Source organism: Eptesicus fuscus, chromosome 22, assembly GCF_027574615.1.
Source record: "Eptesicus fuscus isolate TK198812 chromosome 22, DD_ASM_mEF_20220401, whole genome shotgun sequence".
NCBI lineage: Eukaryota > Metazoa > Chordata > Mammalia > Chiroptera > Vespertilionidae > Eptesicus > Eptesicus fuscus.
The window spans coordinates 896808-917073 of NC_072494.1; the positions used below are offsets into that span (position 1 = coordinate 896808).

At 55.7% G+C, this 20266-nt stretch overlaps 2 protein-coding genes and 1 pseudogene across 2 annotated transcripts; all 3 read right to left on the reverse strand.

The window, feature by feature from the left end:
- Positions 1–974: 974 nt before the first annotated feature.
- On the reverse strand, positions 975–1907 carry LOC129147965 (polyadenylate-binding protein-interacting protein 1-like; annotated as a pseudogene).
- A 1235-nt stretch (positions 1908–3142) lies between these two features.
- LOC129148011 (E3 ubiquitin-protein ligase TRIM38-like) lies at positions 3143–8000 on the reverse strand. The gene is made up of 5 exons (XM_054712239.1): positions 7581–8000; positions 6790–6885; positions 5457–5684; positions 3348–3370; positions 3143–3263 (listed from the first exon to the last, which is right to left on the reverse strand). The coding sequence occupies exons 1-5, from the start codon at positions 7998–8000 to the stop codon at positions 3143–3145; spliced, it is 888 nt and encodes a 295-aa protein (XP_054568214.1).
- A 5616-nt stretch (positions 8001–13616) lies between these two features.
- Positions 13617–19991, reverse strand: LOC129147904 (E3 ubiquitin-protein ligase TRIM38-like). Its single transcript, XM_054711743.1, has 6 exons — positions 19527–19991; positions 18139–18234; positions 17135–17365; positions 15078–15100; positions 14881–14993; positions 13617–14399 (listed from the first exon to the last, which is right to left on the reverse strand). The coding sequence occupies exons 1-6, from the start codon at positions 19989–19991 to the stop codon at positions 13687–13689; spliced, it is 1641 nt and encodes a 546-aa protein (XP_054567718.1). The 3' UTR covers positions 13617–13686.
- Between the last annotated feature and the right edge of the window lie 275 nt (positions 19992–20266).

Consider the following 20266-nt stretch of genomic DNA (forward strand, 5'->3'; position numbering starts at 1 on the left):
GATAGAAACATCAATGATGAGAGAGAATCATTGATCCGTTGCCTCCTGCATGCACCAACTGGGGATTGAGCCTGCAATCCGGGCATGTGCCCTGACCTTGAATCTAACCCTGACCTCCTGGTTCATAGGTCGATGCTCAATCACTAAGTCACGCTGGCCGGGCTTCCAGTGATTTTTTAGAGAGTGGAAGGAAAGGGGAGAGACAGAGAGACATAAACACATCAATTGTTAGAGGTACATGCCCTTAGAATGGAACCTGGGACCATCTGTCCACAGGCAACCCTCTATCCACTGAGTCAAACCGGCTAGGGCAGCGGTTCTCAACCTGTGGGTCGCGACTCCTTTGGGGGTCGAACGACCCTTTCACAGGGGTCGCCTAAGACCATTGGAAAACACAGATATTTACATTATGATTCATAACAGTAGCAAAATTACAGTTATTAAGTGGCAACGAAAATAATTTTATGGTTGGGGGTCACCACAACATGAGGAATTGTATTAAAGGGTCGCGGCATTAGGAAGGTTGAGAACCACTGGGCTAGGGAAACACAGTTTATTTATTTTATTTTTTAAGTTCTAGGGAATAAGGTTTATTGTGGCAGAGAGTGTCACACACGACTGAAGGTGGTACATTAGTCACTTCCCTCACCATCCTTCATTGGGTACAAGTGGGACAGGCTCCCTGCGTTCCGGTTCCCCCACCACCTGCACAGCTTCCTAACACTGACCGTGGACATTGAACCCCACTGCTTCCGCGGACGCTCTGGTTCCCGACAGAACTGTGCAGAAGCTTCTGGGTCCCCTCATCGTCCATATCATCCCAGCTTGGTCACCAGCCCTGACACATCTGCTCCATTTTCCTCACAATCTGGAAAAAGAGTCTTCTCTTTCAAGTCACTCTTTTTTTTTTTTAATAAATCTTGATTGTTGTAAGTATTACATATGCCCTTCCCGTCCCCCACTCCCTCTCCCGCCCTCACGTCACTCCTGACAGGAATCATGGTCATCGGGATCAGCTGCAGTGAGAGGAGCACCATCCGCTGGACCCAGAGGTGGTTCAGACATAAAACAGCTGGGATCATTCTCAGGTGCTGCTTCTCTTGAGTGTGGAGGTGACGGGGACTCTCCCCCAGTTACTGGACCGGAGCTCTACGAGCTTCAAGAGCATCTGCCTCACGTCTGCACTGTAAGGCACCTCTGGATGTTGTTTTTAATCCTCCGGATAATTCTGCCCAAGTCCGTCCTTCCCTGTCCCGAACAGAGATCTTCCAACGCGGGTCCTGTCAACTCCAGTAATTTTATGGCACAAACTAGGTTATCGTCCACAGGGTTAGAGACGAGGGCATCCAACAGCCCCCGAAGAACAGCTGTGTGAGGCGGTCCATTTTCTCCTTCAATCTTCAGCCGAAGATAAAGTTCTCCTTCAAACAGCACGAACCCATGGAATTGTGTCCGAGCTGCTTCATCCCCCTTGGCAGCTTGATATCTAAGGCGATATTCAGTCTTTAATCTTTGAAGGAGTACTTGTCTGAAGCTACCCCTCTGTGAGCTAACGGTCAGGTGACGGGACAGGTAATCACACAGGCGAGCTCCCACACAGCAGAACTTTGGCACGGACGTGACCTGTTCATAGATGACGTCCACAAGTTCTTGCAAAGCCTCATCCGTGGTCACCCGGCCACGCAGCGTCTCTGAAAACTGTTCCATGTCAGTTTCACAACTGCCAGGCAGCTTTGTCAGACGGTTCAAGAAATCCCAAACAAATACGGACAGAGGGGGCTCATCCTCGCAGGGTCCTGTGTAATTAGAAGAAGCTCAAGGGTAGAATTCAGGGCGCTGACGCACAGCGTGGGCATTCACAGGGGAGTGATGATCACCTGGGGTTTAGCCATGGTGGACTCGGACTGCCAATTCTGCTGAGGGATGGGGTCCTGGGGTCTCGTTTGTTCCTAGAATGTCCCCTGGGAAGGGGCGGCTGGGCACTACCTCCGGTGACTCTCCCCCACGGGCACACAAAGCGCTCCCACGGGCTGTGCCCACCCCACCCCGTGGGACCTGGGTGGCTTTGGAGGTCGGAGCTGCAAGCAGGCCCCCTCCCATCACCATTTATTTCAGAGAAGACCAGCCTGTGCTCTGGCATAGTAAGTAATATAGAGAAATGTTTAAAATGCTTAAAAAATGTCTAAAAATGTTGAAAAGGTTTGAAATATGTGAGTTAACTTAAGTGTGATATTAAGGACCCATTCCCCAATGCCCTGAAGCGTGTGTACCCCACAGATAAGGATTTGCACCTCAGTCACTGACTCAGTGACTTGCTAAGATAACCATGTGAATGAGTGATGTACTCCCCCTGGATAACCACATGCAGCCCCTCGCCCTGTTTGAGATTAACATGTGGGCATTGACGTCATTCACTGATAGCCACCTGGACTGCTGGGGTACGAGCAGGCTTTAAAAACGGGTCCTGACCAGCCAACGGTGCTCGCCTGTGGAGACCGCCACACAGGCACGTCCTTTTGCCAGCTCAGCTAGCGACGCCGCTCCACGCTCCTCTCCCTGCCAGACGGCAGAAGAACGGCTAGTACCGCCCGATCGAGATGAGACCAAGCTCTCGGGTGAGGAACGCCGGCCCCCTGCATCCGGACCGGACCAGCCCAGATGCCGGACCCCAGAGAACAGCACCACCGGGATCCCGTTAAGCCTGCACCCGCAGCATCAGGAACGTGTGTGAGTAACCAAGTGCTGTGTGATCTGCAACTGCATCTGTGCCATGTGGTGTCATTCCTCCGGCAGCTAATTGAATTACTGTGCGTACACTTGAAACTGAAGTTAAACTTTCTGGTCTTTTCGGTCCTAGGCCTGCCCTTGGTCCTGCTGCTGTAGAGTAGTCTCTTCACTAGCAACTACTTCAATGTCCCGACACCTGCAGGGTTAGAGTTCATCTCAAGGGACGCCTTAGATAAACATCCCAGATCCTTTCCGGGATCTACCTGGGACAGCTGTGGACTCTGAGTCTTGTTACGGAATAGTGACTGGAGCTCAGGGTCTGACCATAAAGTAGAATCCCTCCCATTTGTCCCCTTCACCCGGGCAGGACGGAGGCTGCACTGACCTCGGTCCCCTGGGCGCTTGGTCAAAGGCCTCACGTACCTTGATGGCTCCTCAACCGTTTCCTCAGGTCAAAGTAGACCTCGGGAACCTCGCACTCGGTCTGAACCTCCAAGGAGACGGCCTCCGGGGTCTCCAGCCGCACAGCCTGGCTCCTGGGGGAGCAGAGGCCAGAGCTGCTCAGCGGACACCCCACAGCACCGCACCCCACTCCCCCTCGCCCGTCCTGCAGCACTCACCTGCTCAGGGCGCCCTTCACGTCCTGCGGGGACAAAGGCACAGGTGAGTGAGGGAGCAGCGTGCTGATGGGGCTGCTGCTCCTCCCAGAGGCACAGGGCGGCCCGGCCTTGGGTGCGGGTGTGATGGGGCCTTATAGCCCGGTCGGGAGAGCACCTGAATGACTCTGGAAAGTACTCCTACTGTTTCACATCTGAGGACACTTACACTCATGGGAACAGGGTCAGTTTCTCACAAGTGAACAGGGGTTAAGTTTTCCTTAAGTTTCCTTTCCAAGCCCTGTGCCAAGTGATTGGGAGGTGACTCAGCTGTGAGTCCAGCGAGCAGAACCCATAAGCAGGGTCAGGCCGACCCACCAGGAGCCAAAACATCATCTGATCAACACCATCTCATCGTCTGGGGACTAATAGTGGACATCTGAGACCCTCAGGCCTGCACACAGCACCCAGCCCCTTCCCCTTTATCACCCGGTCCCCTGCACCTGCTGGGAGACAGGACTTGATGCTTGTAAGCACCCTGTCTGCTTGATGGGCTGGCCTTCTCAGTAAACGCCTTATAGGATCAACCTGCCTTCGTGATTGGACATAGTGACATGTGCCCCGAGCCCGCCCAGGGGTTTCTGGTAACAGATGGACACCCCGTGCAACAAATCCCTCTCAGGCCTCTGGTACCTTCAGCCGGGCAGGACACTTCTCAGCCTCTCTTCCGGGCGCCCTCCTGGCTGAGGTGCTGGGGAGCCTGCGGCTGCTAAGTGGGGTCGGGGAGCCCCCCACACTGCCTCTGGCCTCACGTCCCTCAGAGCGCACCCCAAGAGAGGCCCCGTGTCACAAAGCCTCTCGGCGGTGGGTGGGTGCACGGCGCCGAGACTGGGCACTGAGGTGGCAGCAACAGGTGACCCACGGGGATGGAGCAGCCATGAGACCTGGTCACCCTGAGGGGCGCCCTCCAGTTCCACCACCCGGACCTGGACAAGCAGTTTTGGGGGAGGGGCAGGGTGAGGGAGGGGAGTTCACCTTCCTGAGGCTGGAAGGAGGGCCAAGCAGGCCAGGCTCACCAATCACTCACCTGGCGGCCCCGCCTGGTCCACTCCATCACCTGACCATCAGGATTCTGTGCCCCTGGGACCCAGTCGTGTGGGAGCGGAAGCCATCCCGTGAGCCTGTTTAGCCGAGGAACCCACCCCTCTACCAGCAGGGGGCGGGGGGTATTTTACTTGACCCTCACCCGAGAGAAACACATCGATCGGTTGCCTCCTGCATGAGCTCTGACCACGGCCTGGGCCAGGGAGGAGCCTGCAACCCAGGTACTTGCCCTTGACCAGAATCGAACCCAGGACCCTTTGGTCCTCAGGCTGATGCACTATCCACTGAACCACACTGGATTTTTGAGCCAAATCAAAATTTTCTGATTTATATAGAGAATCCTGTAGACCAGTGAAGCCACCTTGTAGGTTTTAGTCTGTTCAATATTCTAAAAGAATAGGCTTAGCCCCGCTGGTGTGGCTCAGTGGTTAAGCATCAACCTATGAACCAGGAGGTCAGGGTTTGATTCCCTGTCAGGGCACATGTCCAGGTTGCAGGCTCGACCAATGATTCTCTCTCATCATTGATGTTTCTATCACTCTGTACCTCTCCCTTCCTCTCTCAAATGAATTTTTAAAAATATGTTTAAAATGATAACAAATAAAAATTAAAAAAATATGCCTTTATGCCCTAGCCGGTTTGGCTCAGAGGATAGAGCATCAGCTTATGGACTGAAGGGTCCCAAGTGCAATTCCGGTCAAGGGCACAGGCCTTGGTTGCAAGTTTGATCCCCGGCCCAGGGCGGGCCACCTGAGGGAGGCAACCAATCACTGTGTCCCTCTCACATCGATGTTTCTCTCTCTGTCTCTGGCTCTCCCTTCCACTCCCTCTAAAACCAAAGGAACAATACCCTTGAATGAGGATTAACAAAATAACTAAATAAAAACAGGAGAAATATGCCTTTAAATCCCCCACACTAATGTGCCACTGCTGAGCGAGGCAGGCGGTCCTCTGTTCCCATGCTCCCCACGTCCCCCTACAGCAGCTCAGAACCCGCCACCTTGGCGTCCTCCCAGGGCACAGCCTCACCTGCAGCACCTTCTGGGCGGAGCCCTGGCATCGCTCCTCCAGCTCCAGGATGCGGCTCTCCAGCTCCCGGCTCTGCTGCCCCAGTTTGGCCTCACGCTCCCTCAGTCTCCGCAGTGTGTGCTCTTTCTCACTCTCCAGTATCTGAAGGTACCTCTTCTCCTCCCTCAGGAAGCTGTGCAGGTTCTGGAAGTCCGCCTGGATTTTCTGTCTCTGAGCCTCTATCTTCTCCTAGAGTCAAGAGAGGATGCTCAGCCCGGCCAGCAGGGCTCAGTGGATGAGGGTCCACCTAAGAACCAGGAGGTCACGGTTGGATTCCAGGTCAGGACACATGCCAGGATTTTGAGCTCCATCCCCAGTAGAGGGCTTGCAGGAGGCAGCAGATCCATGATTCTCTCTCCTCTTGGATGTTTCTGTCACTCTCTCCCTTCCTCTCTGAAATAAATACAAATCTACACTAATTATCTACACTAATAAAAGAGAAATATGTAAATTGACCTTACCTCTGCAATGCCCACCAACCAATCAGGAGGGAATATGCAAATTAGCAGGTCAAACATGTCCAAAGCTGCACCTCTGCCTTTTCAGGCCTGGAGCAGCTGGGGAGGGCAGGATGCCTGCTATGAGGGAAAGAGTGGGGGAGGAGGGAGCTATAGGAATGGTGCTCTGGCTAGAAGGAAGCAAAGCATGCAGACCCTGGCTGGAGCAAAGGCGGAAGGCGGGGGCCAGAGCAAAGGCCTGGGTCCCAGGTGCCAGAGGAAAACCGGTGCAGGCAGCCAGGTGAAGACAGACCTATTGCACGAATCTTCATGCAACGGGCCTCTAGTAAAAATAAAAAGAAAGAAAGTAGGAAACCCAGTGGGGATGGCTCTAGGTAAACAGGCATGTGATTCTGCTTCTCTGACAGGCGCGGGCCTCCTGGCCATTTCCTGCTGGAAGGGGGAGGGGCCGGGGATGAGTTCTCATCCATGTAGACATCGAAGGACAATGGCTCCTGCTCGGGGTCTCACCTCCCCGCTCTGGTCCAGTGACACCAGGACTGTGCTTTGCCCGGTCAGACCCTACGCCTAAGCGCCAGGACAGAAAAGAGCTTGACACCAAGAACCCCGTGTCTTTTTGGTGTTGCTGTCGTTAGTCCTCACCCGAGGATGTTCTTTCCAGTGATTGTCAGAGAGAGGGGAGTGGAAGGGAGGGAGGGTGGGGAGAGAGAGCAAGAAGAACATCAGTGTGGGAGACACTTCCACTGTTGCCTCCTGCACACGCCTCACTGGGTGGGGATTGCACCTGAGCCCAGGGGTGCCCTCCAGCGGCCCCGGCGAAAACCCCCCATTCTCACATTCCACTCAGCTATCTGCTTCGCCGTGAACGCTTTCTGGCTGGCGCATTCCTCTTCCAGTTGCCTCAGTTTCCTCACCGCTTCCTGGAGCTTTTCCTGGAGGGAGACATGGAGTGACTCTTGTGACCACACCTCGATTTTCCCTCTCACGGGAATAACGTGCATGTCTGTGCCCGGGGCTCTCTGTCCAATGTCACCTGACCCTCCTCTCGGCTAATGGTCAGGACACCCTGTGGGGACCTGGACTGAGCTGATTCGAAGGCTCAGGGGACACCTCCCTTTCCCTACACGCCCTCGGCCCCCTGGCTGTGCATTTGCCACGGGGTCCTCTCACATGGAGAGCCCTCTCTTTAATCAGCACTTATACAAACTGTTAATGTTTTCAAATATGCATATATTTTTATTGCTTTCTAAGAAGAAGAGAGACCAGAAACACCAATGATGAGAGAATCATGGATCGGCTGCCTCCTGAACACCCTACACTGGGGTTGGAGCCTGAAACCCAGGCATGTGCCCCGACCAGGAATCCTACCATGACCTCCTGGTTCCTAGGTCGATGCTCAACCACTGAGCCACACTGGTAGGGCCACATGGTTAGTGTTTGGGCTCCTTCAGGACTCACTTCTGGGAGGGCTCCCTGGAGAACACCCCCACCCTGGGGTACCCTTCCCACCACCCAGGGGAGCCAGGCTGTCCTTTGTCTGGTGTGTCTTCCCCACTGGATGGCAGGCCACGCACGAGGGGGCACTGGGCTGGATGATGGGGTATCAGGCACATGAGAGGGCACTCACCCTGTAGGCGGGGCCCGCGTCCTCCACGAGTGCCGTGGCGTGGCCCTTGTGCCGCGGGTCGCGCTCGCAGCGCCAGCAGATGAGCTGGCCCTCGTCCTCGCAGAAGAGGTGCAGCCGCTCCCCGTGCTCCTGGCAGGACAGCTCCTGCTCCAGCTCCCGGAGGGCGGCGATGAGGCTGCCCAGCTGCTTGTTGGGCCTCAGGCTGCCTCTCTGGAAGGGAGCCCGGCACTGGGGGCAGGAGAAGGTCTCCGTGTCCTGCTGGCTCCGTGGTGAGGAGGCCGGGCCCATGAAGTGCAGAAGGCAGGCCTGGCAGTAGCTGTGGCCACAGCTGATGACCACGGGCTCGGCCATCAGGTGCAGGCAAATGGAGCAGGTGGCCTCCTCCCGCATCTTCTTGCTGGTGGTGGTGGCCGACGCCATGCCTCTGCCCAAAGCTGCGATGCCGGACCCAGAGGCTCCCCACAGCGATGGAGGCGCACCCACCCCACGCTTCCTGTGGGCGCCCGGCTGCCGTGTCCCCACGGGCTTTGAGGATTATCTGGAGGAAGAAAGGCCTGCAATGTGGATAATGCAGAGAGCAGCTGTGCTGGGGAACAGGGTAGGACCCCAACTCCATTTACTAAAATGAAATGGAATTTCACATTCAGGCGTATCCTCACCCGAGGATGTTCTTCCATTGACTTGTAGAGAGAGTGGTGGGGAGGGGGAGAGACAGAGAGAAACATCCATGGGTTTCCTCCCACATGCACTCCCACCAGGGCCAGAGATGGAACCTGCAACCCAGGTACCTGCCCTTGACCACAGTCGAACCCAGGACCCTTCAGTCCGCAGGCCAAAGCTCTATCCACTGAGCCACACCAGGTAGGACTGATCACATTTAAATCGCTTCATGGCCACGCGGGGCTGCATGAAGCCCCAATATAGACCATCCATCACGGGGGAAGGTGGTGTTGGACCCCAGACACAGGGAAGGCGAGAGGGACGTGGGATACCCCCCCACCCTAGGGACTCAGTCGGGACCTGGGAGACTCTCTCCCAGCTAAGTAACATGAGGAATAATCAGGAATAACTGGTTCCAGGATCCTTTCTTTGCAACTTGAGGAACCGGGTGGATTCGGAAGATTCCATTGAAACAGTGAGTGTGGACCTGCTGAGCCTCCCACCCCCAGACTTTCTCCCCGACTGTCCCCCACAGGGAACCAAGGCTGGCCAGGGCGCTCAGTAGCAGAGCATCCACTGGGCACTGAAGCCTCCAGGGTTCAATTCCCGAGGTCTCTCTCTCCCTCTCCAGCTGCCCTCCCTTCTGTTCTCTGTAAGAAACAATGAAAAAATCTCCTCCAGTGAAACCCAACCTGGATGACCAGGAAGTAAACAAGGCTGCCCTCCAGGCCCTCCCTGACCTGAGAGGTTTTGGACCAGGAGGTCAGGGTTCGATTCCCTGTCAGGGCACAGGCCTGGGTTGTGGGCTCCATCCCCAGTGGGGGGCGTGCAGGGGAAACATCATCTATGTTTCTCTCTCTCCCTCTCCCTTCCTCTCTGAAATCAATAAAAATATTTTCTAAAAAAAGGTAAAGACCTGGGCTGGGCACAGAGGGGCGGGTCCTGGAGGACCAGTCAGGTAGCCTCTCCCCTCCAGCCAGGACTGTCTCCCAGGAGAAGTTCCAGGCACCTGGAACCCTGGGGGGAGGGAGAGGGAGGAAATGGGAAGACAACACCCCAAGTTCCTCCAGGGAGGACCCAGGAATCGAACAGCGAAGGAGGGACCCTGGGCCCTGGCCCGGGGCTGCAGCTCCTGCAGAGCCAGCCTGCCTTCCTGGGAGCGGAGGGAGGCAGGCAGGCTGCAGAGCAACCTTGCTTGGACCTGACAATGGTGGGAATACAGCCCGCATTCCCTGAGACCACAGATGGCCTCTTCCTCTGTCACCAGGGCAGCCTCCGGGGCCACAGAGTCTCTGCTCAGAGTCCCTTCCTGGGCGGGTGATTTCCTGGGGACACACTCGGGTCCTCTGTGGCTGGGCTGTGTCCCCAGGACAGGACCTGCCCTCCGGGGCCCCTGGGGTGCCTGTCCAGGCCTCCACTCCCCTCACCTCGCACCCCGGATCTCCTGAGGTGGATCAGCTTGGAGTTTGGTGGAAGGAAAGCGGCCTCGGGGAAGGGGGGCCGGGCAGGGGCCTGGAGGGACAGAGTCCAGTGGCCCTGGTGTCTGAAACCCACCCCTCCCTGCCACCCGGGCCCCCCACCGCACCCTCCTTCCTGTCCACACACGGGGTGTCACGACCCTCCCTAGGAGACACCCCTCCCCCAACCTCCCCAGTACCTGGGCCACCACTTGCTGGAGGGAGTCGCCTGGAGCACCCACTTCCCAGGTCCTGGGCTGGAGGTTCCAGTAGAAGTGGAACTGCCTGAGGTGAGGGGCGGACCCTGCTCCCTTTGGGAGGAAACCAGGAAATGGCCCTGAGCTTTTGCACCTGGATGGGCTGGGCCCTAAGGGTGTGCTGGTGGCTGGGCTGGGCCCTAAGGGTGTGCTGGGCCCTAAGGGTGTGCTGGTGGCTGGGCTGGGCCTGGCAGGGTGGGGAGTAGTGGGAATTAGTCCTTCTTCTGCAGCCACCAGGAAAGAGGACAGGGCCCTGACCAGCTTGGCTCAGTGGATAGAGCATGGGCCTGCGGACTGAAAGGTTCCAGGTTTGATTCTGGTCAAGGGCACACACCTTGTTTGCAGGCACATCCCCAGAAGGAGGTGTGCAGAAGGCAGCTGATCAGTTTTTCTCTCCCATTGGTGTTTCTCTCCCATGGATGTTTCTAACTCTCTATCCCTTTCTCTTCCTCTCTATAAAAAGTCAATAAAATATGTTTTTAAAAATGAGTGGGGGGACAAAAGAAGGGGCCGGTCCTCAATGGGACCTGGGCTCTGGGCCAGCAGGAGCGTCTGAGGTCGCGAGGTCGGGTAGCAGCACAGCCCTCAGGCCCGACTGCAGCTCTTCCTGCCCTGGCCACCAACTAACTGAGGTCAGGGTTCGATTCCCGGTCAGGGCACATGCCCGGGTTGCGGGCTCCATCCCCAGTGAGGGGCGTGCAGGAGGCAGATGTTACTTTATTTTCTGCTATTTTGGGTCCCTATTCTGTCATCACTGCTCTGAAGGGGGTGGTGGAAAGGGCTGGTGACCTCCGCCCTCCTTTTCCTCCTCAGGTTGCTCTGCAGGGTCAGACACTCCTCAGCATCACCAGCAGCCAGGACCCAGCTGGGAGCAGGGAGCCAGGGAGGCCCCAGGCCACCGTGAGGCCGGCACTTAGAACAAAAGGACTGCAGGGCCCAGCCCGTGTGTCAGGGGTTGAGCGTCCACCTACCTACAAGCCAAGAGCTCACGGTTCCATTCCCGGTCACAGGCCCGGGTTGTGTGGTTGATCCCCAGTGGGGGCGGCAGGAGGCAGCCAATGGATGATTCTCATCATTGATGTTTCTCTCCCTCTCCCTTCCTCTCTGAAATCAATTATAAAATAATATTTTTTTTAAAAATGGCCTGTCCGGCCCAACCTACACTTACTCTTTTTTTTTTTTCAATCCTCACTCGTGGATGTTTTTTCCATCGATTTTTTTTTTTTTTTTTTTTTTGAGAGAGACTGGAAGGGAGGGTAAAGAGGGGAGAGAGAGAGAGAAACATCAAAGTGAGAGACTCCTTGACCAAGGTACATGCCCTTAACCTGGAATCAAACCCGAGGCCCTTAGGTTGACAGGCCAATGCTCTATCCACTGAGCCAAATTGATATTTTTTCCCTCAGCAAACTCAGGCTCCTGAGACACCCCGCCCCCTCCCCTCCCCTCCCATCCCCCGCCCCCCAGGCTGTGTGTTCCCTTCAGCTTTCTGAGGGTCAGTTCCTGCTCCAGGCTGCTCCTATTGGCCTCGCGGTGCCCCCTAGTGGTCAGGCAGGGTTCGTTGCTCAGCTCTGTGGCCCCTGCAGAAGGTCAGGCCTCACAGAGGGGCTCAGGGCTGAGCCCAGGAGTTCATCAGCAGCCTCCTCCCCCCACAGGTCTCCCTAGCACCTTCCATGTGGGGGGCTCCCTTTTGAGAACCCCTGGCTTAGACAAAAGGGAGGCTGGGCCTTCACGGGCTCTGCTGCCTTCTTCCCGGGACCACAGAGAGCAGAGGGCATGGCCCGCACCCCTTTGAGGCACCAGTTCTTCCAGGAGATGAAGGCTCACCCCCCAAAGAGTTATGGCTACGGGATCGCTGCCAGACTGGGTGGGAGAGAAAGCAGACTAGGAAGAACACATGGTTCACCCCCAGCCCCACTCACCGAGGGTTAGAAGTCCCCTCTCCCACCCTGGAGCCAGGGCCAGAGGCGGCTGGGTGACCTTCTGCCCATGGGGGTGGCACGCTGCAGGGGGTCCTGGTCGGGGGACATTGAGAAACACCCACAATAGCCCACTCCCACCCCGGGAACAGGGGCGATCTGGGTGAGGAGTCAGCAAGGCCAGGTCACTCGCTGCTTATGTAACAGCCCAAGCGTGACCTTCATCGGTGGTGACTGTGCTGACTGGGCACACGTGTGTGGACACACAGACAGCGTGCCGAGGCCACAGCTACATGCAACACTTTTTTTCTGGCAATTTGATGCAACAAATTGTCTTTATTCGTCGTAAGCAAACTCAGTCAGAGGCACAAATTACATGAATTTTTAAAGGGAAAAAGCAGAGACTATGGACATGCCGGCTGGCACACCCAGAAGAGGCAGTGAGGAGGCAGACAGAGAGATGTGAGCTGGGAGCCGGCTGGTGTGCTCAGTGGTTGAGCAGTGACCTAGGAACTAGGAGGTCAGGGGGTTTGATTTCTGGTCAGGGCAGATGCCCGGGTTATGACCTCCATCCCCATTGAGGGGCGTGCAGGAGGCGGCTGATCAGTGATTCTCCCTCACAATGTTCTTCCACTTCCCTGACAGCGCTTCCTAAATGTATCAGGCGTGTGAAACTGATCACAGTGCTGGATGTGCCCGTGGGCCAGGGTGGGCCTGAGCTCTCACACTTCTATGTGTGTCTATACAAATACATACATATATACACATGTCTACACATGCACACATAGATAAATGTACATATCTATATTCTCACACATAATTTTACATGTATAAGTTCTACATGTTGGATCTTTTGTAGTTATCATTTTTTTGGTTTTATAATTTTTTTTAGTTTTTAAAATATATTTTTTATTGACTTCAGACAGGAAGGGGGAGAGAGAGAGAGATAGAAACATCAATGATGAAAGAGAATCATTCATCCAAAGCCTCCAGCCAGCCCCACACTGGGGATCGAGCCCGCAACCTGGGCATATGCCCTGACCTGGGTTGGAACCCTGACTTCCTGGTTCATAGGTCGATGCTCAATCACTGAGACATGCCAGCCAGGCTACCAGTGATTTTTTAGAGAGTGGAAGGGAGGGGGGGGAGACAAAAACATCTATTGATAGAGGTTCGTGCCCTTGGAATGGAACCTGGGAACCTTCTGTGCCCAGGCCGAACCTGTATCCACTGAGCCAAACCAGCAAGGGCAACACAGTTTATTTTATTTTATTTTATTTTATTTTATTTTACTTTATTTTTAAGTTCTAGGGAATAAGGTTTATTGTGCAGAGAGTGTCACACATGACTGAAGGTGGTACATTAGTCACTTCCTTCACGATCCTTCATTGGGTACAAGTGGGACAGGCTCCCTGCGTTCCAGTTCCCTCACCACCTGCACGGCTTCCTAACACTGACCGTGGACATTGAACCCGACCGGTTCTGCGGACGCTCTGGTTCCCAACAGAACTGTGCAGAAGCTTCTGGGTCCCCTCATCGTCCATATCATCCCAGCTTGGTCACCAGCCCTGACACATCGGCTCCGTTTTCCTCACAATCTGGAAAGAGAGTCTTCTCTTTCAAGTCACTATTTATTTTTTTTTAATAAATCTTGATTGTGGTAAGTATTACATATGCCCTTCCCCCTCCCCTACTCCCTCTCCTGCCCTCACGTCACTCCTGACAGGAATCATGGTCATCGGGATCAGCTGCAGTGAGAGGAGCACCATCCGATGGACCCAGAGGTGGTTCAGTCATAAAACAGCTGGGATCATTCTCAGGAGCTGCTTCTCTTGAGTGTGGAGGTGACATGGGCTCTCCCCCAGTTACTTGATCGGAACTCTACAAACTTCAAGAGCATCTGCCTCACATCTGCACTGCAGGGCGCGTCCAGGGCGACGTTCGCAATCCTCCGGATAACTTCCTCCATCTCTGTACTTCCCTGTCCCGTGCAGGCATCTTCCAACTTGGGCCCTGTCAACTCCAGTAATTGTACCGCACAAACTAGGTTATCGTCCACAGGGTTAGAGAGGAGGGCAGTCAACAGAAAACGAAGAGCAGCTGGTAGAACCTGTGCTTTGGCCCCTTCGATCTCCAGTGGAAGATAAAGTTCTCCCAGAAAGAGCACGAAACCATGGAATCGTTTCCGAGCTGCTTCATCACCCTCAGCAGCTTGATAACTAAATTCACATTCAGTCTGTAATCTTTGAAGGAACACTCGGCCGAAGCTGCCCCTCTGTGAGCTAGCAATCAGGTGACGGGACAGGTAATTGCACAGGCGAGCTCCCACGCAGCGGAACTTTGGCACGGACGTGGCCTGCTCACAGATGACGTCCACAAGTTCTTGAAGGGCCTTGTCCGTGGTCACCCGGCCACGCAGGGTCTCTGCAAACTGTTCCATGTCAGTTTCACAACTGCCAGGCAGCTCTGTCAGACGGTTCAAGAAATCCCAAACAAATACGGACAGAGGGAGACCATTCTCGCAGGGTCCTGTGTAATTAGAAGAAGCTCAAGGGTAGAATTCAGGGCGCTGGTAGACAGCGTGGGCATTCACAGGGGAGCCATGACCACCCCCAGACTCGGACTCCCAGTTCTGCTGAGGGATGGGTTCCTGGGTTCTCCTCTGTTCCAAGAATGTCCCCTCAGAGAATGGGGAAGGGAAGGCTGGGCTCTTCCTTCTGGGACCTTCCCCCGCGAGCACACAAAGGACTCCCCCGGGCCGGGCCCACCCAAATGCTGGGACTTGGGTACTTCGGGATTCAGGGCTGGAGGCGGGTCCCACTCCCAACACACTTGATTTTAGAGAAGACCTGCCTGTGCTCTGGAGTCTCAGCCTTGTTTCAGATTAGCGACAGGAGCTCAGGGTTGTGACCATAAAGTAGAAACCCTCCCATTTGTCCCCACGACACGGGCAGGGCGGAGGCTGCACTGAGCTGTGGTACCCTAAGCACTTGGCAATGCCCTCAGATACCTTGATGGCTCCTCAACCGTTTCCTCAGGTCAAAGTAGAGCTCGGGGACCTCGCACTTGGTCTGAACCTCCAAGGAGACGGCCTCCGGTGTCTCCAGCCGCACAGTTTGGCTCCTGGGGGAGCAGAGGCCAGAGCTGCTCAGCGGACACCCCGCAGCACCGCACCCCACTCCCCCTCGCCCGTCCTGCAGCACTCACCTGCTCAGGGCGCCCTTCACGTCCTGCGGGGACAAAGGCACAGGTGAGTGAGGGAGCAGCGTGCTGATGGGGCTGCTGCTCCTCCCAGAGGCACAGGGGGGCCCGGCCTTGGGTGCGGGTGTGATGGGGCCTCATAGCCCGGTCGGGAGAGCACCTGAATGACTCTGGAAAGTACTCCTACTGTTTCACATCTGAGGACACTTACACTCATGGGAACAGGGTCAGTTTCTCACATGTGGACAGGGGTTAAGTTTTTCTTAAGTTTCCTTTCCAAGCCCTGTGCCAAATGATTGGGAGGGGACTCAGCTGTGAGTCCAGCCAGCAGGACCCATAAGCAGGGTCAGGCCGACCCACCAGGAATCAAACATCATCTGATCAACACCATCTCATCGTCTGAGACCCCCGGGCCTGCACACAGCACGCCAGCCCCTTCCCCTTTATAATTCTGTCCCCTGCACCTGCTGGGAGACAGGGCTTGATGCTTGTAAGCGCCGTGTCTGCTTGGGGGGCTGGCCTTCTCAGTAAACGCCTCATAGGCTCAACCTGCCTTCGTGATTGGACACAGAGCCCACCCGGGGGTTTCCTGTAACAGATGGACACCCTGTGCCACTATCCTCACTCAGGCCTCTGGGACGGTCAGCACGGCAGGACACTTCTCAGCCTCTGAGCTGGGTGCCCTCCTTGATGAGGTGCTGGGGAGCCGGCGGCTGCTAAGGGGGGTCGGGGAGCCCCCACGCTGCCTCTGGCCTCACTTCCCTCAGAGCGCACCCCAAGAGAGGCCACGTGTCACAAAGCCTCTTGGCGGTGGGTGGGTGCACGGCGCCCAGACTGGGCACTGAGGTGGCGGCCACAGATGACCCACACGGATGGAGCAGCTGAGACATGGCCACCCTGAGGGGCGCCCTCCTGTTCCACCAGCCCAACCTGGGACGAGCGGTGGGGTGGGGGAGGGGGAGGTTCACCTTCCTGAGGCTGGAAGGAGGGCCCAGCAAGCCAGGCTCACCCACCACTCACGTGGCAGCCACACCTGGTCCCCGCCATCACCTGACCGTCAGGATTCTGTGCTCCTGGGACCCAGGCTCATGGGAGCGGAAGCCATCCCGTGAGCCTGTTCCGTCGAGGAACCCACCCCTATAACAGCACAGGGATTTTATTCTTCTTGACCCTCATCTGAGAGAAACACATCGATTGGTTGCCTCCTGCACAAGCCCTGACCACGGCCTGGGCCACGGAAGAGCCTGCAACCCAGGTACGTGCCCTTGACCAGAATCAAACCCGGGACCCTTCAGTCCTTAGGCTGATGCTCTATGCACTGAGCCACAATGGATTTTTGAGCCAAATCAAAATTTTCCGATTTATAGAGAGCCCTGTAGACTAGTGAAGCCACCTTGTAGGTTTTAGTCTGTCCAATATTTTAAAAGAATAGGCTTAGCCCCAGTGCTGTGGCTCAGTGTTTGAGCATCAACCTATGAACCAGGAGGTCAGGTTTTCATCCCCTATCAGGGCACATGTCCAGGTTGCAGGCCCGATCAATGATTCTCTCTCATCATTGATGTTTCTAACTCTTTCTCCATCTCCCTTCCTCTCTGAAATTAATTTCAAAAATAGGTTAATAACTGATAAGAAATAAAAATAAAGGATATATCCCTTTATGCCCTAGCCGGTTTGACGCAGTGGATAGAGCATCAGCTTATGGACTGAAGGGTCCCAAGTTCAATTCCCGACAAGGGCACAGGCCTTGGTTGCAGGCTTGATCCCTGGCCCAGGGTTGGGACACCTTGGGACCAACCAATCAATGTGTCCCTCTCACATCAACGTTTTCCTCTCTCTGTCTCTCCCACTCCCTTCCACTCTTTCCAAAACCACAGGAACAATACCCTTAATGAGGATTGACAAAATAACTAAATAAAAATAGGAGAAATATGCTTTTAATCCCCCACATGATGTGCCACTGCTGAGCAATTCAGGCGGTCCTCTGTTCTCATGCTCCCCACGTCCCTTCCTCCTGAGCAGCTCAGGACCCGCCACCTTGGTGTCCTCCCAGGGCACAGCCTCACCTGCAGCACCTTCTGGGCGGAGCCCTGGCATCGCTCCTCCAGCTCCCGGATGCGGCTCTCCAGCTCCCGGCTCTGCTGCCCCAGTTTGGCCTCACGGTCCCTCAGTCTCCGCAGTGTGTGCTCTTTCTCACTCTCCAGTCTCCACAGGTACGCCCTCTCCTCCTCCCTCAGGAAGCTGTGCAGGTTCTGGAAGTCTGCCTGGATTTTCTTTCTCTGAGCCTCTATCTTCTCCTAGAGTCAAGAGAGGACGCTCAGCCCGGCCAGCGGGGCTCGGTGATTGAGCATCGACCTAGGAACCAGGAGGTCCTGGTTGGATTCCCTGTCAGGACACATGCCCAGGTTTCGGGCTCCATCTCCGGTAGGGGGCGTGCAGGAGGCAGCCAATCCATGATTCTCTCTCCTCTTGGATGTTTCTATCTCTCTCTCCCTTCCTCTCTGAAATACATACAAATATAAAATTAAATTAAGTTAAAATTAAATAATAAAATAAAATAAAATAAAATGAAGGAAAGTGGGAAACACAGTTGGGGATGGCTCTAGGTAAACAGGCATGTGATTCTGCTTCTCTGACAGGCTCAGGTCTCCTGGCCATTTCCTGCTGGAAGGGGGAGGGGCCGGGGATGAGTTCTCATCCATGTAGACATTGAAGGACAATGGCTTCTTCTCCGTGTCTCACCTTCCCGCTCTGGTCCAGTGACACCAGGACTGTGCTTTGCCCGGTCAGACCCTATGCCTAAGCGCCAGGACAGCAAAGAGCTCGACACCAAGAACCCCGTGTCTTTTTGGTGTTGCTGTCGTTAATCCTCACCCGAGGATGTTCTTTCCAGTGATTGTCAGAGAGAGGGGAGTGGAAGGGAGGGAGGGTGGGGAGAGAGAGAGCGAGAGGAACATCAATGTGGGAGACACTTCCACTGTTGCCTCCTGCACACGCCCCACTGGGTGGGGATTGCACCTGAGCCCAGGGGTGCCCTCCAGCGGCCCTGATGAGAACCCCTCATTCTCACATTCCACTCCGGTATCTGCTTCGCCGTGAACACTTTCTGGCTGGTGCATTCCTCTTCCAGTTTCCTCAGTTTCCTCACCGCTTCCTGGAGCTTTTCCTGGAGGGAGACATGGAGTGACTCTTGTGACCACACCTCGCTGCTCCCTCTCACGGGAATAACGTGCATGTCTGTGCCCGGGGCTCTCTGTCCAATGTCACCCTGACCCTCCTCTCGGCTAATGGTCAGGACACCCTGTGGGAACCTAGACTGAGCTGATTCGAGGGCTCGGGGGACACCTGCCTTTCCCTACATTCCTCCCTCCCTCTGGCTGTGCATTTGCCATGGGGTCCTTTCATATGGAGAGCCCTCTCTTTTCTCAGCACTTCTACATACCATTAATGTTTTTAAATATGTATATATTTTTATTGCTTTCAGAGAGGAAGAGAGAGACAGAAACATCAATGATGAGAGAATCATGGATCTGCTGCCTCCTGCATCGCCCTACACTGGGGTTGGAGCCCGAAACCCAGGCATGTGCCCCGACCTGGAATCCACCGTGACCTTCTGGTTCCTAGGTCAATGCTCAACCACTGAGCTAAGCTGGCTGGGCCACATGGTTAGTGTTTAGGCTCCTCAGGACTCACTACTGGGAGGGCTCCCCGAGACCACCCACACCCTGGGGTACCCCTTCCCACCACCCAGGCCAGGGGAGCCAGGCCGCCCTTTCGCTGGTGCGTCTTCCCTACTGGACTGCAGGCCGCCCATGAGGTGGGCTTGGTCCCTGTGCTTCACTCTCCCACCCCCCATACACACTACGCCATCTCATCACATGCACCTGTGAGGCCATAAAACACCCAGGTGGGGCCCTGTCTGGTCTGGATCGTTGACTCGAGCCTCAGCCCACAGACTGAAGGGTCCCGGGTTCAATTCCGGTCAAAGGCATGAACCTCGGTTGCAATTCCTGGCCCTGGTCGCCGCGTGTGCAGGAGGCAACCAATCCACGTCTCTCTCAGATCAATGCTTTTCTCTCTCCCCCCATCTTCCACTCTCTCTAAAAATCAATGGAAAAATATCCTTGGATGAGGATGATCAAAACAAAACAAAAAACCTCGCATGTGTGCATCTGAGCACATGACGCGCTAGAACAGGGACCAGTTCATCAGGCAGCGGGGTCGTGGGTGAGTCTGACCATCCGGGAAGGTGGGGCTGGACAGCCAGAACTGGATTCAGGGAGGACCCATCCTAAACCTTCCCACCCCGCCCCCCTCACCCTAGGAGAAAGAACAACACGAGGAAACCTAGCATTCAGGGTCCCAACCTTGGACTCCGGCTGGATGATGGGGGTCTCGGGCGCACGAGGGGGCACTGGGCTGGATGATGGGATCTCGGGCACACAAGGGGGCACTCACCCTGTAGCCGGGGCCCGCGTCCTCCACGAGCGCCGTGGCGTGGCCCTTGTGCCTCGGGTCACGCTCGCAGCGCCAGCAGATGAGCTGGCCCTCGTCCTCGCAGAAGAGGTGCAGCCGCTCCCCGTGCTCCTGGCAGGACAGCTCCAGCTCCTGCTCCTGCTCCTGCTTCGGCTCCTGCTCCTCCTCCTGCTCCTGCTTCAGCTCCTGCTCCTTCAGGGTGGTGATGAGGCTGCCCAGCTGCTTGTTGGGCCTCAGGCTGCCTCTCTGGAAGGGAGCCCGGCACTGGGGGCAGGAGAAGGTGTCCAGCAGCCTCCACAGCGAGGAGGCCGAGCCCATGAGGCTCAGGAGGCAGACCTGGCAGTAGCTGTGGCCGCAGCTGATGCTCACGGGCTCGGCCATCAGCTGCAGGCAGATGGCGCAGGTGGCCTCCTCCCGCATCTTCTTGCTGGTCGTGCCCGACGCCATGCCTCTGCCCAAAGCTGCAATGCCGGACCCAGAGGCTCCCCACAGCGGTGAGGGCACACCCACCCCGCGCTTCTTGTGGGCGCCCGGCTTCCACGGCCCCACGGGCCTTGAGGATTATCTGGAGGAAGAAAGGTCTACAATGTAGACCTTTGCAGAGAGCAGCTGTGCTGGGGAACAGGGTAGGACCCCAACACCATTTACTAAAATGAAATGGAATTTCACATTCAGGCATATCTTCACCCAAGGATGTTCTTCATTGATTTGTAGAGAGAGTG

Bases quoted from the DNA above. Each gene is read 5' to 3' on its own strand.
- LOC129148011 (XM_054712239.1), bottom strand. From the start codon at position 8,000: ATGGCGTCGGCCACCACCACCAGCAAGAAGATGCGGGAGGAGGCCACC. The intron at 6,886-7,580 runs GTGAGTGCCCTC...GTCTCCCTCCAG, and splicing joins ACGCGGGCCCCGCCTACAGG to GAAAAGCTCCAGGAAGCGGT. The intron at 3,264-3,347 runs GTGAGTGCTGCA...CTGCTCCCCCAG, and splicing joins GTGAAGGGCGCCCTGAGCAG to GAGCCAGGCTGTGCGGCTGG.
- LOC129147904 (XM_054711743.1), bottom strand. From the start codon at position 19,991: ATGGCGTCGGGCACGACCAGCAAGAAGATGCGGGAGGAGGCCACCTGC. The intron at 17,366-18,138 runs GTGAGAATGAGG...TCTTGACTCTAG, and splicing joins AGCAGATACCGGAGTGGAAT to GAGAAGATAGAGGCTCAGAG. The intron at 14,400-14,880 runs GTATCTGAGGGC...CTAATTACACAG, and splicing joins ACGGTTGAGGAGCCATCAAG to GACCCTGCGAGAATGGTCTC.